Here is a 21,636-nt window from a genome sequence, read left to right as displayed (position 1 = left end):
ATAACTTGATATATACTATAGCAAATTATATAAGTTTATGTGTTCTCAGTATTCTGCTTAGTTCTTTCTCACATAAAAATAATTCTATAACTATTTTGAACTATTTATAATTATTATATAATGTATCATTAGTTTGTAATCTTTTCAATCGAAAAATGTCTGACATCGATTCTGAAATAACACTTTTTAAACAGGAAACTGATGAGATATTTGACTTTGCAGGTGAGATTCTATCTTAATTACCCCCAACTAATTTAAACAGAATAAGAATAACTGAGGAAATACAGGAATTTGTTAATCAGACAACTGAGCTGTTCATTCTACAACTTTCAGATATGTTGGATGCATCAATCCCACATCCAGATTTTCTACAAATAGAGTTCACCAAAATTGACTCATTATCACATGTAAAAGCACTGCGTACGGGTTTTTCGGCTTAAATATGGCAATTTTTAATGGATCAAATATCTTAAATCCTTCCAGAAACACCCACATCAGCTGAGAATTAAAATTCTTAATAATCATAACAGAATTTTTCATCGCAATAGCATAATTCTTTAATACCCTCCTCCCCATTCGACTTATATCTAACATACTACCAATCAACAACCTAAATCTTCTAAGATTTCTTTCAAGATCTACATAAAAAAACTTAAGAAAACTCATAAAAATCAACTGAAAACAGCCTGAATTTCGATCTCAAACTAAACGTTTTTGATAAAATCCTGATAGATTAGTGCACCATTTGTGATGGCCTCACGCGATAGTTCAACTAACGAAATACTGCCAATTTAACGTTGACTTAGACAAAAGTTGTGCCAAAAAAATCGAATTATACCGTTTTAACACTAAAACAAACCATTGCTCAAATCAATGAAATATGGGCAGCGAAGGCAAAATAAGATGTAGTGGCAAAAAATTAGGGAAGATAAATTGGAACAGCAAGATAGTTTCTTGCTGATTTTTTTACTTAGAAATTTGGAAAAATTGGTATAAGAACATCAAATTAGCCTTAAAAATTTGCTGCGAGTGTTGGGTTTTATTCATAAAATAACGCAATCTGCAGGATTTTCAAAGCTGAATTGGGAACGGAAATTGATGAATTTTTCAAGTTCATGATTAGTAAATATGAAGAAACTGGCATAAAATAAGTGAATGGTGTGAAACCAGTTAAAAATGACGGCAAGTATACTAAAAATGAACTTTTAAATATGCTAATTACCAGAGACTTCGACGAATTAGATAGTTTAAATATTATTTTTAAAGAATAACAGAGTTGCTCTTTGTAGGATTTTTTCAATGTTCTTACGTTAAAGAAACTTAATTAACATATTTAGAAACTTTCTAAGTTCACTTAGCAATTTAAGAAATACGACTCTTTGAATCTGTAAAAACTTAATTATGATCATTTTTGTGAATTTTTAACAGAATTTAACAGCAATTTAGACATTGATTTGGTGTTTAAGAAAGCGAGTTTTGGACATCGTGATGTCGTTTTCAGTTAGATTGTAGTTGTTTTGGGTGAACTTTTGATGAGCGATGAGGGTATATTAGATAAGAATTTGGCTGATCCTGAGGTTGATATTGGACTTGTTTAAGATGAATTATGAGAACTATATTATTTGTTTTATGATATATATACTGTGTATTAATATTTTTATCTAAATTACTATCTTATATATACGTATAATAATATTATTACTGATTAGCATTGTATACAAATCTTAGTAAAATGACCGATATAATTGATGTGTTTGGACGAACAGTCAAAAATTATGATCTCCTTAAGAAGTTATTTGATATAAAATACTCTATTAATCCTAAATACTTCTAAAAATAGTATATTCAGAATATTTTAAATAGTGATTTAGACGATGAAGATAGCTATTACAAATAAAATATTTATAATGACTAGGAATTAAACGAAATGATAATAAAAGAGTTCATGGAATAATATCATGGGAGTAAATGATAATGAATGAGATAGTAAAATTGAATTTTGCAAATATGTTATAAGAATATCAAAACTAAATCTCAGAAATCTACTGATTATGATAAAAACTTCCGTAGAAACCCAAATTCCTCATAAATAATCTTTTAACTTTGATGATTGGATATAATAGATTCTTATAGTCGTTGTTATTTTAATTACAGACTATTGACTTTTCGTCTAAGATCTTTTGCAATTTATGTTTACTATTTAACTTTCCCTGATAGGCATGCTAATCTACCAAATTCGCAGCTTACTTCAAAAGAGTTACTCATATTTTCTATATTATTTTTTAAGCTAGCATGTTCATTTGTATAGTCAATCGAAATTACAACCTTAATACTTTATGAATCTTAGGATTCTTAACCATCATCGTTTAATTAGAATGCTTTCCAGTCTGTTGATAGTTTGGTCTGATTAGCTTGTTACTGATGGTGCATAGCTCCTTTCACTCGAGCTAGCTATTAATACTTTGACTTGATCATTCTACAGACTAAGTAATTTTATACTTATACTACTAGTATTATTTTATTTTATTGTGAAATAGAAAGAATAATAAAGATAGTATAGATTGATCTATTTATTTATAAACATAAATGGAAAATTTACCTAATCGGCTGACAGCTTAAATAATTCATAATATAAATTAAATTGTTTATGGAAAAACATTAGTTTTCTATATAATTGGGAGAATTGAAATTAAATTCGTTTTTAGCACAGAATACCATTCTAAAATTTATTTTAAATTCGTTTTCACAATTTAAATAGCAACATAAACCCATCATTGCTCAAACCCTGTTTTCCATTCGGCCAAAACACTCTCTCCAATCCATATTTCTTCCTAAATAACACTATTATACTCTTCTGTGATATCAGCTTTCCACTTCCCTTGCCCAAACTCCCTCTCAACTACACCTACCTCTTTGGACCCCTAATACACAGTCATTCCAACCGCAGTTTTCTCACCAATTCCATCAATTTTCTTAATAACAAGCTTCCCCCCAACCACTTTGTCAATAACACAAGTGTACTTTCTATCCTACTCGTATTAAATCGAACTCACAATCTAGGCGCTGACACTGCAAATTTACCCCACAAACGCGATCCTACTGGTGCTCTGGTTGGTTTTAGCGCAGAAATCCGTGCGAACACCAAGAATTTTCCCAGAATCTACAAAGTCAATTTCTTCTTCAAAAATGATAATTCCGTCGAATTCTTACTTCGGCTTATATGCGTTATCCAGCATTTTATTCATCATCTTCTTTTTAACGACCCCGGCCACGAATAAACGCGCCTTGACCTGCAGAGCCCCCAGGTTCACGCTGAAAATCTGCCCCATTGAAACTCCGTTTTTGTAGCTTTTGAGCATGCGGATGGTCGCATAAACGGTGCGAATTTTGGTCATGCTCTGGCACAAAATCCCGCGCTCAGACGGTACCTGCACACCTGCAATCTGAACCCCCACGCGGTCGCCCGGAAAGGCGGTTTCTACTCCTTTTTTGAATTTCTGGATAGATTTGATTGGAAAAGAAGTGAAAACGCCATTGTGGATCGTGGAACCCGGGGAGATCTGTACCAGCGTTCCAGGTGACAGGACGCCCTAGATGAGCGTCCCCGTGAGGATGGTGCCTGCTTTCTGTGGGAACGTGTGGTCGAAGTTTAATAACAGCGGGCGTGTCTTCAGCTGCGCGTAGAGTGCTAGGACGCTGTCTTTCATGCCATTCAGCAGCTCGAGCAGTGCGATTTTAACTTCGGAAACTTCGCTTTTGGCAGCTGCTGCTGTGCAAAAGGCGATATTTTTGAGCCCTATCTTCGCTGCCAGCGCCTCGATGCTCTGCTGCGTTTTCTAGGCGTTATCTGCGTGTAGGTCCGCCTTGTTTAGCACTGCCAGAACAGGTAGACCCAGCGCTTCTGCGATGATGAGCGCCTCGACCGTCTGGATTTAAGGCCCTTTTGAGAGGTCCACAAGCAGCAGGAGGGCCTGTATGATCGACGCTCCAGCTAAAACAGTTTTTAGGAAAGATGCGTGCCCAGGGCAGTCTACTACCGTTATGTGGAAATCCTCCATATCGAATTGTGAGATTCCGATGTCGAGCGTAATACCACGCCGCTGCGATTCTGGATGCTTGTCAAGTGCAGCAGTGGATAGCGTCGTTGAAAGGGCACGGGCTAGTGCTGTTTTTCCCGAATCGACGTGGCCCAATAAGCCGATTGATACGTTCATATAGAGGATACTTATATTTGTACATATTATATAATAACCAAACATTTGACCGAAAAAATGATGAATTTGAGACTTACGTATTAGGGCTCACAGAACAAAGAATATTTGAGATAGTTGAATGAATATTTTGTCGAATAGGACCGGCCTGTATATTTCTCTTTCAACCAGAAAATAACTGAGCTTTAGGTTAAAGAGATATTTAATGAATATTTTTCTGATTTTCCAGAGCATTCTTTATTCATTCCTTAATAAATTAGACAATCCAATAAAGAGACATAAGTCAGTTTTAGATGTTTAGATGAAAAACGGCATAAAGAAATACTAAGTATTTTATCAAACCTTTCTCCTTAGAGTTTATATGAATATATCACGGGTTAGGTAAAATAGTTTTCCTCCAGTCTAGATATTAGCACATTGCTTAGCTTTTAAGGAAATGCTTTAAATTCTGCTTAAGCATTTACATATGGTTTACATCAGAAAAATATCCCTGCAACTGTTGTGACTATTGGATATTAAAATATTGATATTTTTGCCGTAGTTTCGATTATAAATCGTTAATATTAATTATCAATACCATATTTAGATTCAATATAAATTAATAGCTAGCAATAGTAAGGATTCTTTATGGTTTAGAATTTACTCTAACAATTCATTCATTAAAATATGTTTTAATGGAAATCAGACTAGTTCTAAGTAAGTTAGTTTATTGGGTATAATTCTCCAATAGTAACAAATTAATTACTTATACAAAATGAAGATGTTTATAAAATAAATTATTAATGCAATACAACACTTTTGATATTTCCTAAAATAAGAGACTAAATCAAGTAGATAATAAAAGATATACAGTACGCTGCGTATTAATAATACAAAAAATAAGATCAGTTGTTTGAGTTATAGTCATATTCAGTTAAAAATTATTATTTATAATTAGTTTTTGTTTAGCAAAGTGTATAATTTTTTGATGCGAATAATATTAATATCGATTTTAATAGCTAACGGCCTATTGTCTCAGAAAATCATACGGCAAAGAATATTATTATGCAACAATTATAAAATTATGATGCTAAATATTAAACAAATTCGGCATTGAAATGGCAAGATTCAGGGTTTTATTTTGTTTTTAATGTGACTATAAATAAAATTATTAGTAAAGGTACTTGCAGAATTACTAATGGGTTTAGATATTACACATAATTTTTAAGCAAAAATCAAGTAAATATTCTTAATTTAATTATTTCTTCAGCTATAACAATAACTCCATAAATTAAAATTCCTTTAAACTTAAAAGTAGTTGAAAATGATCTAAAAATATTATAAAAAGTTATCTAATTAGACTATCCGGAGCTATTTTATATATATATAAGTAAATTTGAAATTTAAAATAACTGTATTACTAGCATAGAAATTATCAAGAATTAAAACTCAAACATAGAATAGACTCAAAAACATTTATTTAGTATTGCAGATACTTTAATCTAACAGTTTAAGTAACAAAAATTTTAATTTTCAGAATTTTTTTAAAACTTTATTCATAAAAATGTGTAATATAACGAACGTAACATTGAGAGATCAAGTTAATTATTATATGAACATTCAGTTATTGGTTGTTTAATAGATAGAAAATGCGTTTGTTAAGGCATTGCATGTGCCTATAAATTTCTATGTGATATATTAGGCTTAAAAACTATATAGGTGATAGGGTTTGGAGGATCGAGGCCTCATTCATGGATTATTTAAGAAATAAATAAGAACTACTATAATATAGACTTTACTTGGAACTTGACATCGTAAACAAACCTTTATTTAAATGCTCCAGATATTTTACTACATGACCATGTTAGGGACAATGAATTTAATTTGCCTGATTGTAATTAGTTTAAGGAGTATTACTATCAAAAAATGGGATACTTTTGTAAAGATTTAAGTGTAGTTAAATAAATTATTTTAAAATAACTGAATAATGAATATATTCAATTGATTTTCGATAAATAAATACCAAATATATCAATACTTATACAAGAGATGTTATGTGAAATCTCATTTGATATCCATAAAGTTATATCGGCTGTAACCATTTAAAATATATCAAAGATAATGTATAAGTTTACTATTGAGGTAGAAGACTGTAGTATTTTCAAAGGGGGTATCAAAATTGGCAAATACCTAGCTAAAGGAAATGCTAAAGAAGAAATTAAGAATATAAGGGGAATTAATAAAGTAAAATACGTGTAAATTGGTTAATATTTTAAATTTGAAATCTCATGATTTGCAATAAATTATTATTTTATTCTAGCATAATATAATTATATGAACTATTATTATTCTCACTTTCACTAACCCAAGTTTATATATATTATAATCGTTTTTATCTTTTATTCTACTCCGCCTTGCAATGACAATCACTCTCCCAGTTTCTAAAATAGTTATTTAAAAACCATACATTAAATCTGCGACATCTGAACGATTAGCTGATAGTGCAGGAGCTCCTCATGAGGAGTACTCTACACTATATAAGAAAATTGCTCAAAACAGATAAATAGGACTTTTAATTAGTGGTCATATAGCAGTCTCTAGAGATGGCCGGGCTGAACATAACCAAATTTATTTTTCATCTCGTGACAAAACGCATTCAACCCTAACAATCAGAAACCTTAAAAGAATGATAAAATAATATAAAGCGTCGACCACGACACCGATTATCGCTTAAATCTCACATTCTGGTTCTTAAACACCAAAAATTCTGTTTCCTAGCCATGTTTATGGATTCAAACCTGTTAAAAATGGTATGTTCATGTTCCCAAGCACCCTAGAACCGCCTAGAAATTATGTAATTGAGCAGTTCTCGGAGGCATGCCAGATCGCGTTGAAATGCGGGTTTGATGGAGTATAACTTCACTTCGCTCATGGATATTTGGGTGCTGATTGTGTTGAAAACTGTCCGGAATTCGCTGATAAAATATTCTAAAGCTGTAGAGAAAACGTTCCAAAGAATAAAATATTTAGTGTGAAATTGAATTCAAATGCATTCTCTGTTCCATTCATAGAAAAAATTCAAAACGACGTTGATTTTGTTGAGATGAGTGCTGGTAGTTACTCAGAACCACTGAAACTTATAGAGAATCATAAGAAGCGATATTCTGCTGAATTCTCAGAGGCTTTGATGGAAAAGAAACTATAATGTCTTGTTTGTGCAACAGGTGGGTTTTATAGCATCTAGGAGGGCTAGAATGCTCTAGATTTAAAATAGTGCAACTTGGTTGGATTTGGGAGATTATTTTGCTTGCCAGGGGCAGATAAGGTGGTCAGACTGAGCGATAGAGGTGCTGTAAGATAGTTTTTACGAAAAAAATTGCCTCTTGCAACTAGTGGCCCTAACACAGTATTTTATTAAGAAATTTTGTAGTAAAGGGGACGTGGTAATGAAAAATGGAGGCTGCCAAGATATCAATGTGTATGGGAAGGAATGGTATTGTTAAATTGGGCTATTGGTAGGACTAGGTATGCAACTAAGAGGGCGTGGAGGAAATGACTGTTTTATCTGCGAGAAACTACTAATAACTTTTGGATAAATCAAAATAAAATTATGAATATTATATTATATATAATATAATATTTATAATGAATTTTGATATATTTATTTATAATATAAAATAGTAATAGGAGAGACTAAATCTTTGATAATGTTAGTGGTACTAGCTAAAGCTATGTAGTATTCTTTCAGTGGTGCCAGAGATAACGTTATTATTTCCAATATTTATAACTAGGATAGTATTGCATCTGTCGTATTGAATGATTTGAACGAAACATCTGCTCGTTGGGAACTTTTGGTTTAAACTAGAAAATAGTTTACATCTAAAGACTAGGCTTATTTCGGAGGATATGCTGAGGGTTATGCAACAGCTGATTTAATATAAGCCCATTTGTTTAATATTAAAAATGATTAATATGATGATAAAAATGCCAACTGGAACTAGATTTATATAGACTATGCAAATACTAATATAAAGTATTTACAAGAAAAATCCGTTATGAATCCAGATAATTTATGGTGGTAAGGTGTTAGCCTTATCATTAATGATTGGTTAGAAGGAATCACAAAGGGTGTTTAGTAAAAATATCCTTAAATAACCATGGTTGATATTTTTATGATGAACGCTTAAGGGGATCTAGAAGATATTGAAGGCTTATATCCAGAAACTTATGATCAGTTTAAGTGGAAAATTGAAAAAGGTTAATAACACCATTGTTCTGCTGCTATTGTACTTTCTCCTGAACTTGACGATGCATGGTTCAGTCATGATACATGGACTTCTTTCTACTCAGGTTTTGTCAGAATAGCTAAAACTTACAATTTTAACTGGAAATTATAATATACTTAACAGTAGAACATTACTTTTAGCTCAATGCCTGGTGTGTTCTTTTCTATTGATGATTTTTATGTCATTAAAAACACTAATGAGACAGCCTCAAACAATATAGCAGTTCTTGAAACTACATATCATACATTCAATGAGGAATTATTCTCTTCTATGGATAAATTTGGTAACTAGTCTGCCCTTACTTGGCTTAGATGTTAGTTAAGCAATTTACAGTCAATGACACCATAATAATGGAACTAATCATTTAATACGGAGCCATCATATACTTATAATAATAACTATTTGTTCTTAGACTATTTAGCAATTTAGGAAATGAAAGATTCTGCTACTAATTAGCGCGACCGGTTTAATTATGTTAAATCACATGATTTATCTCTCCTTTATACATTAGAAGTAGTTCCTACGAGTCCAATGTTCTGGGATGCCACTGACACTCTATTAGAATAAAAATTTTATATATCAATTAATGTTCCTACAAATGAGGACCTTCTTGAATTAGCAGGCTATAATGCTAAAAATGAAGACTATTGGAGCTACAACCGTTCTTCAAGATATTGTATTGCATTTAAATAATTACATAAAGTATATAACTACGAAGAATTTAAGAGTTTTATGCGCTATAATGATTATAAGCATGATTCATGTTCTAATTAAGATCCTGGATAATCTATCTCTTCTCGCTATGATTTACGTGATTTTGAGGTAACTCATCGTGAAAGTTCTTTGATGGGTGCCACGGATTCTAAGACTGTTAACTTACTGTAAGCACATGCTTTAGTATTTGACTTTGTTGTTGGTGCGATATAAGGTGGAAAGTCGGAAATTCCTCCTTTTGATTTTTCTACGTAGGCTAAAAAATAACCGGAAGGTTATTACAATATTTTCCCTAATATTTGGGCAGAAACGCTTAGTTATGGATGCTTAGAGAACGATATGGCATGTAATCATGGATCCTGCTAAAGTGGAAGCTGTATATGCGAAGATTTCTTTGCAGGTATTTATTGCGATATATGTCCTGATAATTTCGACAAAACATGCACAAAATGTTCTAATGGTTTTAAATTAATTGGGAGATAATGTGTTTGGAGTGGAAATGATTTATACATTGGTATGGCTATTGGAATCCCATCTGCGACTCTTATCCTTGGTTTCATAGTCTGGTTTGGTGTTGTTTGCAGCTAAAAGAAAACTTAGAAATCTGATGAAGAGAAAGCTCTTTTAATGGATGATGACGCAGAAGTCAGCGATAAAAAGGCTGATGTAGAGTGAAATCGATAATTTTATATATTTGTACCATATAATTTCTAATATTTTACTTCCTTTCGAATGCAGGAATAATATGAGTTGGGGTTTTCGTCGTCTGTATTTAACCCTTACGAAAAAGAACAGGCTATTTATATACTTAAATAGGCATAGATTTAGACAGCGCATCCAAACTATTTTAAAACAACATAAACTGATCATTTTAAGCCGTAGTTACGTGTCCAATTAATCGACTGGTTTCACCAGGTGACTATCTAAAAAAACTTCTCCCCCTCAGTGGATTTACGTGCAATCTCACTATTTGACTCATTACTCTCGAAGTTAACTTCAATCTACAAGCATCCAGCATTCGAAGTTCCAAAATCTGACAATTATACATTCGCAGCCGCCATAGTCTACGATATTGCAGCGAAAACAGAGGCCTCTACAGGAATCGCGCGATCAATCTTGAAATCCTTCAATATCACCGCAAAATAGCTCCTAAACACGGAAACTTTGGTCCTAGAAACCCTAGATTTTCAGGTGTGCCGGCCGGGGCCGCTGAACGTAATAGAGGTACTAGCTAATCAGCTAGACGAATCAATGCTGGGAAACTCACGCCCCGAGACGCCTCTGGACGGCCCGAACGACCATTCACGGCTGGTATACCTGCTGGGCCGTGCTAGCAGGACGCTACACTCGCTGGTTAAGGACGAGAAGCTTATCGGTGTTACAGCGTTCGAATAGGGACTGGCTGCACTACTGGCAGCCGCGAAATCGCGTGGGGAGCGTATCTCGGGCTTCGTTCGCGACAAGTGCAGCGAGTATGACGTAAGTTACCAGCAGGTATGCCAGGTGAGCAAGGTCGCTCAGCAGAACATGCTAATCGACGAGGAACTGAGCTGCTGAGCGGTGCGAACGCTCGGAATGAAGCTAAATTTCAATCAGAAAATGCGCTTCTACAACAGCTTCAGCGACTTCTAGCTCGCACAAGCATTCGGCGACCATTTCGGGTCGCAAACGCACGAGGTACATGAGGATCGCCTAGCATTCGATTTCCAGGCCAAGGAGAAGATTGTGGGCCCCAGGACCGTGAAACTGCTGTTCAAGGACCAGGTCTGGGAGGTCGACGATGACTTAGCAGAGCGGTACATGAGCGAGTCCAGCGACGCGTGGGAGCTCGAGCGCTTCTGGATGGGGACGGAGGATACGAACGCGAAGTGACTGTTTTTTAGCCTACGAACCGTCCAAATGCCGTCGATTGAGCGCCTCAGATTCTACGTGTCTAGGAGGCTCAACATCAAATTCGAGCTCATAACGCCGCGCTTGCTGATGAAGCTGGTGCGGTCTCACGACCTGGAGCCGGAAATCAAGGCCGTGTTCGACCGGCGCACGGTGCAGACCTACCTGAATCTGCAGCAAAAGTGCGTGCCAGGCCTCACTGCCGCAGAGCGGGGAAGATGTGCAAAGGCAATCTTATCTGTTTTTGACAAAACTGAGGCCTTTAAAATTGCCCAGAATGCGATGAGGCGAGATGTACCGGTTAGGGTATTCTCGCGCTACTGGGGGCAAATCTGGAGGCTGGCTGAGCGGTCACGGGACGTGAATTACTAGGGAACTACTATAGTTTCCGGAGACGAAGATGTGGCTGACGTACTGGATGGTTGAAGAAGGGAGAGATATTTGTAATTTTTATTGTTGCACTTTAGAGTTGTTTATGGTATTATGATAATATGGATGCACCAATAAGCGTGTGTTCAAAATTATTGAAAAAGATAAATATAGTGTTAACCTTCATTTCTTCATTAGTTAAAATAGATGAATATTTTATAAAATATTAGTACAGAAGGGGTTGAAAAGAAAGTTTTTATAAATTTGTGATACAATAACTTCAAACTTAATGAATATCAAAAAGGAATAAATTGGATTAGGGAATAGACTAAATTAAAAAAATGAGTGGATACTGATATTTCACTCGTGAATTTGGTTTAGTCATATAAAGATTAAGGATGTGAAATTTTAAGCTTTCATTTTGAATAGAATTTTTATACAAATTTAACAATAATACGTGCAGAAATGAATACAAAGTCACCTTAAATTTAATGTCTTATAACTTATTGTATCACCAGCTTATACTGCTGTTGTGTTTACTAAGTTTAAGTTTTTAACCTATATAAAGTTAATATTACTTAAATCCTAATTTTCGATTTTCATAGTCTATATATCACAGTTTGCTGCATTAAGTGAATCTGCTACAACCTTTACATCTGCAAACAATGTTTCCACCACCGACTAATTAACATTAAATTTTGAAGTTGTTACAGCATTGACATTCAGGTCATCTGTTACAATAGAACTTACATTAATGTTACCTGTAAAATCGATATGTTAACCAGATATTTCAAACTTATTGTTATTATATACATTTTAACCTAATTCCATATTTCCATTAACAGTCAATAAGTCAACTGTTAGATTTTTTAAAGTACTAATATCAATGGTGTTGAATTCTGCGGATTAAGTTACAATAATAGACGCCAAGTTCAGTGACTCAAGAGCGAACTTCGAGACAGTCAAATTCTCTGCATTTAATGATTATACTTGAATTTCAGGAATTCTTAATGAATTTATTTTACCATTTCCTTTAAGTGCATTAATTTAGCAATTTTAGACTACTAAATTATCACAAACTAACTCTTTGAGATTCTCATTACCAGTAAAATTAAAATCATTTTTGAAATCCATCAAATGAGAATTAGAAAAATGAATTGAGTTAATATTCGTATTTTGGCCTTTCAAAAAAGCAGTTTTCGCAATTAGATTATCAACATTTAATCGATTGCTGTAAATAATTGAGGCAGTAGTTGCCAGCACATTGGTGAGTGCTTAGTTTCTATTTAATACTTATACTTGAATGTTATTTGATGAAATATTCTTGGCAACAATAGAAGGTACTGCACGTGAACCTATTGAAGTCATTGGGGGGATTACTAAAATATCTGATTTTTATATCGTTTTGGATACTATAAATTAGTTTTTAACGATCATATTTTTAACTTAAAATAGAGAAAATGAAGGACGGTGTCGTTCTGCTAGCATAACTAGAACTATTTATAGTATTAATAGTAAAACTGTTATCAAGGCGAGGATAATAGTTGGAATTGGAATATCAAAAGTTAGAAGTATTTATTTATTAAATATTTTTATGAGTCGTGGAGATGATAACGTGATAATGGTTTTGCTGCGTGATGGTGATTCCTTATTAAGAATTTTATGGTATTATGTGTTTGCAAGGTTATTTGCAGGTGTTTCTAATATTTATTGTACTAAAATAGGTTCATCTGGTATTTAGTATCGTTTAGAAATATATGGGTTGGGAGGTTTTTCCTAATTGATAGTTTCCATATTTTGTAAATTTTTGATAATCTTAGATTAAACTTTATATAATAAATGATATAGTATTTACAATTGTTGTAAAGTCTTGATATTATAATATAATATTGATTACAACCTTACTTTATTATATATAACTATTATAAATTATTTAATATATGATTTCAAATTTTAAATAATGGACGAATATCAGTCAGTATTGTCTTATCGTTCATACTGGTCATCAGGATCGTTTGCAGAATGTAAAAATTAAAAATCTATTCATTTATCGGATTTGAGGATGCTAGATGGAAAACCACTTAAAGCTGCAAAATTTGACAAGATCAATGTAATGAAGAATCCAATACTACTTAAAAATATTAATAGATTATGTAAGAATGAAATTAGAATGATTTAACATACCAAAAGAGAACAAAAACAAGTAATTATTTAAAAAATGACGCATCTAAATCATGAACATAATAAATTTTAAAATGTAACCTAATTTAGTCCTATTGCTGAAAAAAAAGATATCATATTTATAGAAAAAGATGACACACTTATTGATAATAATATTAGTGATTTAGAAAAAGTCGGCTCGTAACTTGAATAAGCTAAATAAGTAGAAATATCGCAATAATTGGTTAGTTAAAGTCGTAGTAGAATACAAAATTCCTAAAACTAGGTAGAAAAAATATCTTAAAAACCTATTTAGAACTACACTCAAATATCACCGTTATTTTTTAACAGATAGTCAATAAAATGTAAAATTTTTGATTTTTATGATCTTAAGTAATTTGAAGAATTAGTTTAAAAGAAAGGTGGTGAAATATATTATGATAAATTCGAAATACTATTTAATAAAGACATAAAAGTATATAGTAATTTGGCTAATTTTCTGTTGAATAAACTTAAAGTGTATATAGATTTTGATTTTGAAATGTAGATTCATCGAGATTCTTTGTTATTAATGGCATTTGAATATTTCCATATATTTGAACATGAATATTATCATATAATTGACTAATTTTGTGGAGGCGAAAAGAATATTAATTTTGGTGGATAAAAAATAAGTTTATAATAACTTGTAGTTAGATATTAATTCATGAATGTTATGTCAATGCTTTTATCTACAAATGAATGATATTTTCAATAAAAATATGTTAAATCTTTTAAAATTTACTAATATTATTTGATTAATACATAAATCTAATAAATCTACTAATTTAACTGAATTAATCTATTAAATTAGAACATATGTGGGCACAATATTGATAATTTCCTATTTTAAATATTATTTAGTGTATATAGGTTTAATGAAGGACATATTTTAATTTAAAAATTAGAAGGTAAATAGTAATTTTAAATACTTAAATTTTATAACTATTTATATTTTTTAATTATAAGCTAGCATTAATATTAGTTTAAAATAAGCAGTTTCTAAACCTAAAATTGACTAATATCAATTATTTATTACTTTGATATAACTTTTTAAACAAATGTTTAATCAAAGTTAAATTATGTTTAATTTTGTTTATTAGAAAGATTTAAACAACTTATTGTACAGCTTTAGCATTATAATAGTCTTAACTTATTATTTTACTTAAATTATATAGTCGATATGTTTGCATTTTAAAATATTGCAATTTCTATTGCGGCTGGAATAAAAGGAAACAATATTTTTGAATGAGTGTTAAAAGTAATTTCTTATAATTATTACGGGAAAATAAATTTATAAGCTATCTTATTTTCTGAGGAAAGGCTCAAAACAAGTTATTTTATTGAACTAGACTCAAAAGAAATAACCTATTAATTCTTTATTAATTTATTATTATTCAAAATAGAAATCTCAAATGTATTAATATGTAGCTTTTCAAGGTTGATAAGTTAATACGTATTTAATTATTTAATAGTAGGTGTACCAATCTTTAATTAAACTAAAGAGATAGGAAGATCTAAGAATGAATGATCTCTATCTAAACAATCATTAATTTCTAAAAAATAAAGAAACATAAATCCATAAAGTTAGTTACATATAAAACTACTATTAACGATAATAATACGCAGCTTGTTTTACTGAAGCGACTTCTGTAAATCTAAAGTTGACTAGCACTATTACGAAATATTTTTTAGTTAAACACTTATTCCTTATAGTTTGGGTAAATCTAATAACTCATCAATATATATATTATTTTATTATTTAATTTAAAGTTTAACTGCGTTATTTTCAGATATTGTTATCTCACAATTTTTATATAAAATAATCTCATTCTCTTTCATTTTATATATTATTAAGTATATATTTCACTCATATAATTATTTCATCGTTTATTAATACATGTCAAAGTCAACACCATCAACGCTAATTTCATTTTTACAAGTCACACCATCTATAAGCCCATGTTTAACTCCACTTTATACTAGTTCACGTTCATCTAAGTTTAACATCAAAAATCTAGCAAAACAGCGTTAATTTATAATTCTTGAAAGCCATCCGGCACCATAATTGCTTATATCAGATAAAACAACAAAATCTGTCTTTATTACACAATTTATATCGGGATTTACACAACCACAACCAATTTCATTTCCACCATCACCGATTCCAAAACTGAGTACATCAATAGATGAAAATAATTCAGAAACAAATTCAGAACAATCAATTCCACGCATTGATAGTGGTTTTCCAGACACAGTAGGACCTACTTTTTCTACATAAAAAAGTACATTTTATCGCTTAAATATAGAATTAATCTCAGGATTAGATGGAGAAATAAGTTCAAATTAAGGTAGGAATGGAAATATTCCATATACGTATTTAAGCATTTCTTATATGGGTGTAATAAGAATATTTTCAGTAAAAATGGTTATTTTTACATTATAGTTCAATGCAAGCATGATAGCAAGTCTAATAGCTCCAGAAGGACCATCAGTTTCTCCTTTTTATGCTTCTGGAATTACAAAACCAGTTATAACCCCGAAACTAACCTACTTAGAATGGAAAAAACCAAAATCGTTAAATTTACGATATTTATTTAATTTTTAATTCATTAGCTAAGCTTACTGTGCTAACATATTATCCTTAAATGCTTCAGTTAAACCTTTACGATCCCCAATATTTTATTAAATTAAGCTGGTTAACGATTATATTTTTTTTCTCCCAGAGTTATCATAAACAGATTCCTTAATTTGCTTAGCAACCGCAATATTAGCTTAATCAGATATTAACACAAATATCTGATTCCGTTCTTTAAAAATAATGCTATTTTGTAAGTCAAACTAAGACATATCGTAGTTTTTAGGTAACTTTAAAAATACAGAATTAGTTTTATCTGTACTAAGTTTTTTCGCTAGTTCATCAACTATATACTCACCATAATCTAACCTAATATTTTACTTGTTTCTATAGTCAGGACCACCCCAAGGAGGGTCCAAAAAATACAATGTGTTCTAACGAGAAATACTTATTTCAGCTGCACCAGATTCGTTTTTGAGTTCATACTTACCAATATTGTAACCTTGCATTTTCGCAATCTAAAAATGATTTTAGAGTGACTCAAAAGCAGGAGTATCTATTTCATAACTAATAAGATTTTAGAAAACCATTGCCATACAAATGGAGTCAACTCCTGAACATGCAGTAAGATCTACTACTAGTTTGGTAGTTTTTAGCACCTTTGAAAGAAAATATGCATTTTAAAACGCGTCATCAAAAGATGACACTGAGTATGGAGCATGTGGTGGTAACTTTAAATTTTATATTTCAGATTCAGGCAAATGACGGAAGAAAAATGGAAGCCTTTAGATATATTTGTCTTCTTATTAAGGTTTTTTGTATGATTTAGACCAATTTTATTTGCTAGACATTTAATCTAGGAAGGAAAAATAAAAATGACAATATATATTATAGTATAATTTATATAATATTATATGGAAGATGATTTACTAAGCTTGACTAGCGAAGACTTTAACTAAGCGTAATATAAATTTTAAGGAAGTAATATTGATTTAATTAACTGTAATATAATATGTTTTAAATCTGATTTTTATTAAAATCTTTAAAAAGTTTAATTATCTTAATGTATATTGTAAGAATTTACAGTTACAGAAAATTTAAAAGACTTAAGTATAACGAGATGTACTATTGAACTAATAAATTTTGAAGGATCTTAATTAGAATATTTAAAATTATGTCATAATGTCAGTCTTTCATTAGTAAGTACGTTTCCAATAAGCTTGAAGGAACTGACAGTATTCGACATATTATCATTTAGTGTATTTTAAAGATATATAACGTTGGTAAATTTAGTAAAGCTAACTATTCAGCAAAGACTTGGCAATAAAGACACCAGATTAGTTATAATAACTAGTGTTAATCCACAGTGAACGATCAGCAATTAATTTAAATAAGAATTTATAAACTCTTATCCTTGAACGATGTGATAATATATAGTGTAACTGCCCATCTAATATTATAGCATTCTCAATTATTAATTCAGATAATATTAATATTTCTTCATAGTTCGTGTTGCTGAAATAAATACATTTACAGTAATCGCGTTTAATCGATTTTACTTAATAATTACCATCTATTTTAACAGTAACTGCATAATAGTCAAGTATAGTTACATTAGATTTGAGTATTTCAGTAAACCTTAAAGATATTCATTATGATGATTGCAGTGGTATGGTTTTTAAGAACGATTTTATACCAAATTATTTGGAAAAATTATTCCTTAGAACTTGTAAGTACATTAATATTAATCTTTAATATTGTAAGGTGCTATAAATTATTAATATTGATTGTTGTGAAGAATTAAAAATATAAAATGGTATTATACCATCTCAGCTACGAATTTTATAAGCTAATAAAATTTAAAATTTGAAACTATGTGTTAAAAATTGTATTAAATTAGAAGAAATTCATTTAGATCAATCATCTGAAATTAAAATTGATGGCTTACCACCAAATTTGCTTTATTTTTCGGCATAAAATAGTAATATTACTGGTGTAAATATTGCTAATTCTTTATTGTTAGAAAAGTTATATTTAACAAACTGTTAATAATACAAATAAGAGCCAATTTATTTTAACCCTACAAACACTAAACTAACTAGTCTTAATGTACCAGGCACAAATATATTATTAACAAGTGCCCTTTTGCCAGATACGTTAATATAGGCTGATTTCTCTAATTCAAATATTAAACATCTCGATCTTACTATAGCAGAGTCTTTATAAGTGTTAAAATGTAGAAATTCTGATAATTTAAGGTTTTCCAATTCTTTTATTCCAACTTTTGTGTTTTCCCTGTAATTAATTCATTGTAATGTATAAAATTTAGACCTCAGAAATTGTTCCCAACTTAAAACTTTTATTTTAATATAAAAATAATAAATATAACTAGTAAATGATTACATACCATATTGTGTTAAATATTTAAATATTGGTGATAATGTAATTAGTCAATTAAATTTGACTTAGTTCAATAGTTTGACTGATCTGACTATTACTGCATCATAAATATCATTATTTAAAGGATTTCTACCTGCTAATATGTAGAAATTAGAAATACACGAAAGTGTAATAAATATCAATTTGCAACAGTAGAAATGGCCATTTATTATAGAAAATATTAGTAGTGACATTGCATTTACAAATAATTTTATTCCATTTTGGTTTGAAGATCATTATAGGTCTAACACTCGTTATCGGAATATTCGATTTAAAATATTACTCGACATATAAGCGATGATATAGTAAATCAATACAGTTTAGTTTGAAGTTGAAAGTGAAATTGCAAAATGTAATCGATTCATATTCTGAATGATGTATAATGTTAACATGTTATTTCAACAAATTTATTAAAAAGTTAATATACTAATATAATATAATGTTATTATTATTTTATTTTTCCATATTATGTAATCTATACCTACATAGATGCAAAAGGCAGATGGTTATCTTACTCATCAAACTCGTATTGCGAATGAACTTATGGCAGCTGCAAAATATTCAGATTTAGCACTTAAAGTACGTAGAAATTTCGATATTTCTCCAAATTTCGTAAAAAGGTCAAAATCAGTTGGTAATTAACCAGCAGTTCCATTACTTTCTACAACACATTTGCTAAACAAGGCATACCTTAATTCGCCAGGAATTAATAATCAATAAAAAGCAAAATTTCGCGGAAAAGTTGCAGGATTTCGTGTACCATGTCGCGACTATTCGGAAGCAAAAGGAGCATAAATCGACTTAGATGCAATTAATTCTAGTTAGTTAATTACTCAAATAGCATAAGCTGAAACTTCTTTGAATACAGAATCATAGATACTTGGTAGAGCCGATTTATACTAAAATCCTAAATTGAGAAGTCAGGCTGTTCCTAGTTCAATATTATTCTAAAATTTCAAAATGTAAAATATAAACAATGCGGTTACTGATATGTAGATTATTCCTTAAAATATGAAACAGTAATCACTCAAAGAAAGGTATGAGGCAAGGTAACATAAGTAATTTTGGCGAGAAATTGTGTAAGTAAGTAAATACGAAATAATGAAAGATACAAAATTAGATTAAGTTTTAGTATAAGCTGGTTAGGATCCATACCTAGTAAATGGAAATGATAAAGCTATATGTGAACTCGATAAGACTTGGACAGTTTTACGAAAATATAAAGGTTAAGAGTGGAATTAAAATGTAAATATGAATGCTATAATGGAAAAATAAAAATTAATAAAAGAAGGCCAAAGGGGTTTCAGATAACGTATGTTTAAATCTAAATTATAGAGTGTTAAGTTAGAAAGTGAAGCAAAAATAGACGTAATTCCAGAATTTACAGGTATTGGTCGTGAATATGAAAGATCTAAGAGTTGTGGTATGAAAAGAAATGAAGATGGCCCAGAAAATTGGAAATAATTTAGGATTTCGTAACTAAAAAATATGTATAGAGAACCTATTTATAAAGGACTGAACTAAATTGGTGTAGATGGTAAAGAGTGTGAAAAACCATAGGTAGAACGGGCTAAATCAACTGGGTTTAATGTTTTAGATCAATTTAAAATAAAATTGTAAAATAAAGTAATTGAAAACGCTAGAGCTGCTTCAGTAAAAACAAATAGATCAGTAGAACCGGAATAGATAATCGAGTTACCAATCGAAAAGCTTACTAACAAAGATTTGGATACTAATAATGAAATCTAAGATATTGAGAAAAATGGGTTTAGACCACCTCCGATTTTAGAATTTGATTAAGATGCACCAGTGTAAGACTAGATAGAATATTTAAAAAAATTACATTTAATTTAGAAATAAATGCTGATTCCTGGAAATGCACCACTACCATCTGAATTTTTTGATCTATGTGATGAACTAGGACAAATAGAATAACCAGAAACGATACTCTAGCCCATAGCTGAAGTTATACCTGATGAAATATCTTTTTCGGCGTTAATTACATCTTAGAATACTAAAAATAATCTTGTATAAAAGTGGTAAGCCTTGAATCCTTTATCAAAGCCTTTTGACAAACTTTAAACTCATGAATAAATTGAGGCAGATAGGTTATATAAGCTTTCTCTCATTAAACCTCGTCCAATTACACCAGAAAATGTTCGCTGGATTAAAAATTAACGTTTGCAATTAGAAACTGCTTAATTTGCTGTATAAAAGTTTCCATAATTAGCTATATTCACAAAATTATCTAGTCTTGATGTAGAATCTATAAAAGAAGATCTTAAATAATAAATAGATTAGTGTGAAAAAGAGATAAATTTCTAAAATCAAGCACATGATAATGAATTAATGTAAACTTTATCTGACAATGCAAAAGCATAATAGTAAATAAAAGTACCAGCTGTGCCTTAAAGTAATTTTTTAACAGAAATGCGTACGGAGAAAGGTAAAACTTGGAATGATATTTAGTTTAAAATTGATGCTAGGAACGAGTAGTTCTAATAAAAAGATCGCTTTGGACGAGTTTTCAAACTGGAAATTCCAATTCCAAATTACGAAGTTTCATAAAAAGAACAAGATCTCATTAATTCATAAGATTTATCAATGAAAATTTAATAAAAAATATCCGATTTAGAAAACTAAAAATAATTTTTGGATTGTGTTTAAGATGATGAAATTCTTAATACAATGAAATTAGATGATGAAATCCAGCTTCGTGAGGTATCTGATGTTGGTAAAAGTGATGAACTATAAGTAGAAATGTTAAATGTAAAGGACTTCTAGAAGTAGTAATTTGAAGATAGTACTGAATAAAATCAACTTTAGTTAAGTTACGGAGAGGTAAAAGAAGAAGATGAAGAGGATGTAAAATTGGAGTTTTAGGGTCTTGAGTGAATTATAAGTTGATTTATATACTGACTTTATAAGCCAATATAAATAAAAAAGTGGAAAAATTGAGTAGGTTCAAAAT

The 21,636-nt window shown here is 30.6% G+C and overlaps 15 protein-coding genes across 15 annotated transcripts; 11 read left to right on the top strand and 4 right to left on the bottom strand. All coding sequences in view use genetic code 6, as the record gives it.

Moving 5' to 3' along the window:
• Positions 1-155: 155 nt before the first annotated feature.
• On the top strand, positions 156-1,610 carry SS50377_26359 (uncharacterized protein; the record flags this gene model as incomplete). The annotated part of the gene is made up of 1 exon (XM_067910167.1): positions 156-1,610. One exon carries the CDS (start codon positions 156-158, stop codon positions 1,608-1,610), a length of 1,455 nt encoding a protein of 484 aa, XP_067762923.1.
• Positions 1,611-1,732: 122 nt separating this feature from the next.
• Positions 1,733-1,972, top strand: SS50377_26358 (uncharacterized protein; the record flags this gene model as incomplete). Its single annotated transcript, XM_067910166.1, has 1 exon — positions 1,733-1,972. One exon carries the CDS (start codon positions 1,733-1,735, stop codon positions 1,970-1,972), a length of 240 nt encoding a protein of 79 aa, XP_067762922.1.
• A 62-nt stretch (positions 1,973-2,034) lies between these two features.
• Positions 2,035-2,475, bottom strand: SS50377_26357 (uncharacterized protein; the record flags this gene model as incomplete). The annotated part of the gene is made up of 1 exon (XM_067910165.1): positions 2,035-2,475. The coding sequence occupies one exon, from the start codon at positions 2,473-2,475 to the stop codon at positions 2,035-2,037; it is 441 nt and encodes a 146-aa protein (XP_067762921.1).
• A 296-nt stretch (positions 2,476-2,771) lies between these two features.
• On the bottom strand, positions 2,772-4,214 carry SS50377_26356 (Selenocysteine-specific elongation factor; the record flags this gene model as incomplete). Its single annotated transcript, XM_067910164.1, has 1 exon — positions 2,772-4,214. One exon carries the CDS (start codon positions 4,212-4,214, stop codon positions 2,772-2,774), a length of 1,443 nt encoding a protein of 480 aa, XP_067762920.1.
• Positions 4,215-4,271: 57 nt separating this feature from the next.
• SS50377_26355 (Transglutaminase-like superfamily protein) lies at positions 4,272-6,482 on the top strand (the record flags this gene model as incomplete). The annotated part of the gene is made up of 1 exon (XM_067910163.1): positions 4,272-6,482. The coding sequence occupies one exon, from the start codon at positions 4,272-4,274 to the stop codon at positions 6,480-6,482; it is 2,211 nt and encodes a 736-aa protein (XP_067762919.1).
• Positions 6,483-6,609: 127 nt separating this feature from the next.
• Positions 6,610-7,746, top strand: SS50377_26354 (FAD/FMN dependent oxidoreductase; the record flags this gene model as incomplete). The annotated part of the gene is made up of 1 exon (XM_067910162.1): positions 6,610-7,746. The coding sequence occupies one exon, from the start codon at positions 6,610-6,612 to the stop codon at positions 7,744-7,746; it is 1,137 nt and encodes a 378-aa protein (XP_067762918.1).
• Positions 7,747-7,897: 151 nt separating this feature from the next.
• Positions 7,898-9,865, top strand: SS50377_26353 (Phospholipase B; the record flags this gene model as incomplete). The annotated part of the gene is made up of 1 exon (XM_067910161.1): positions 7,898-9,865. One exon carries the CDS (start codon positions 7,898-7,900, stop codon positions 9,863-9,865), a length of 1,968 nt encoding a protein of 655 aa, XP_067762917.1.
• A 57-nt stretch (positions 9,866-9,922) lies between these two features.
• Positions 9,923-10,747, top strand: SS50377_26352 (Cyclin, N-terminal domain-containing protein; the record flags this gene model as incomplete). The annotated part of the gene is made up of 1 exon (XM_067910160.1): positions 9,923-10,747. The coding sequence occupies one exon, from the start codon at positions 9,923-9,925 to the stop codon at positions 10,745-10,747; it is 825 nt and encodes a 274-aa protein (XP_067762916.1).
• Positions 10,748-10,789: 42 nt separating this feature from the next.
• SS50377_26351 (uncharacterized protein) lies at positions 10,790-11,062 on the top strand (the record flags this gene model as incomplete). Its single annotated transcript, XM_067910159.1, has 1 exon — positions 10,790-11,062. One exon carries the CDS (start codon positions 10,790-10,792, stop codon positions 11,060-11,062), a length of 273 nt encoding a protein of 90 aa, XP_067762915.1.
• A 27-nt stretch (positions 11,063-11,089) lies between these two features.
• SS50377_26350 (uncharacterized protein) lies at positions 11,090-11,506 on the top strand (the record flags this gene model as incomplete). The annotated part of the gene is made up of 1 exon (XM_067910158.1): positions 11,090-11,506. One exon carries the CDS (start codon positions 11,090-11,092, stop codon positions 11,504-11,506), a length of 417 nt encoding a protein of 138 aa, XP_067762914.1.
• A 420-nt stretch (positions 11,507-11,926) lies between these two features.
• On the bottom strand, positions 11,927-13,243 carry SS50377_26349 (uncharacterized protein; the record flags this gene model as incomplete). Its single annotated transcript, XM_067910157.1, has 1 exon — positions 11,927-13,243. The coding sequence occupies one exon, from the start codon at positions 13,241-13,243 to the stop codon at positions 11,927-11,929; it is 1,317 nt and encodes a 438-aa protein (XP_067762913.1).
• Positions 13,244-13,409: 166 nt separating this feature from the next.
• SS50377_26348 (uncharacterized protein) lies at positions 13,410-14,354 on the top strand (the record flags this gene model as incomplete). Its single annotated transcript, XM_067910156.1, has 1 exon — positions 13,410-14,354. One exon carries the CDS (start codon positions 13,410-13,412, stop codon positions 14,352-14,354), a length of 945 nt encoding a protein of 314 aa, XP_067762912.1.
• Positions 14,355-15,514: 1,160 nt separating this feature from the next.
• SS50377_26347 (RNA cap guanine-N2 methyltransferase) lies at positions 15,515-17,077 on the bottom strand (the record flags this gene model as incomplete). Its single annotated transcript, XM_067910155.1, has 1 exon — positions 15,515-17,077. The coding sequence occupies one exon, from the start codon at positions 17,075-17,077 to the stop codon at positions 15,515-15,517; it is 1,563 nt and encodes a 520-aa protein (XP_067762911.1).
• An 820-nt stretch (positions 17,078-17,897) lies between these two features.
• SS50377_26346 (uncharacterized protein) lies at positions 17,898-19,037 on the top strand (the record flags this gene model as incomplete). Its single annotated transcript, XM_067910154.1, has 1 exon — positions 17,898-19,037. The coding sequence occupies one exon, from the start codon at positions 17,898-17,900 to the stop codon at positions 19,035-19,037; it is 1,140 nt and encodes a 379-aa protein (XP_067762910.1).
• A 96-nt stretch (positions 19,038-19,133) lies between these two features.
• SS50377_26345 (uncharacterized protein) lies at positions 19,134-21,560 on the top strand (the record flags this gene model as incomplete). Its single annotated transcript, XM_067910153.1, has 1 exon — positions 19,134-21,560. One exon carries the CDS (start codon positions 19,134-19,136, stop codon positions 21,558-21,560), a length of 2,427 nt encoding a protein of 808 aa, XP_067762909.1.
• Positions 21,561-21,636: the final 76 nt, after the last annotated feature.

The sequence above is a fragment of the Spironucleus salmonicida genome, chromosome 6 (assembly GCF_000497125.1).
Source record: "Spironucleus salmonicida strain ATCC 50377 chromosome 6, whole genome shotgun sequence".
Lineage (NCBI taxonomy): Eukaryota > Fornicata > Diplomonadida > Hexamitidae > Spironucleus > Spironucleus salmonicida.
This window is presented reverse-complemented; position numbering and strand designations above follow the sequence as displayed.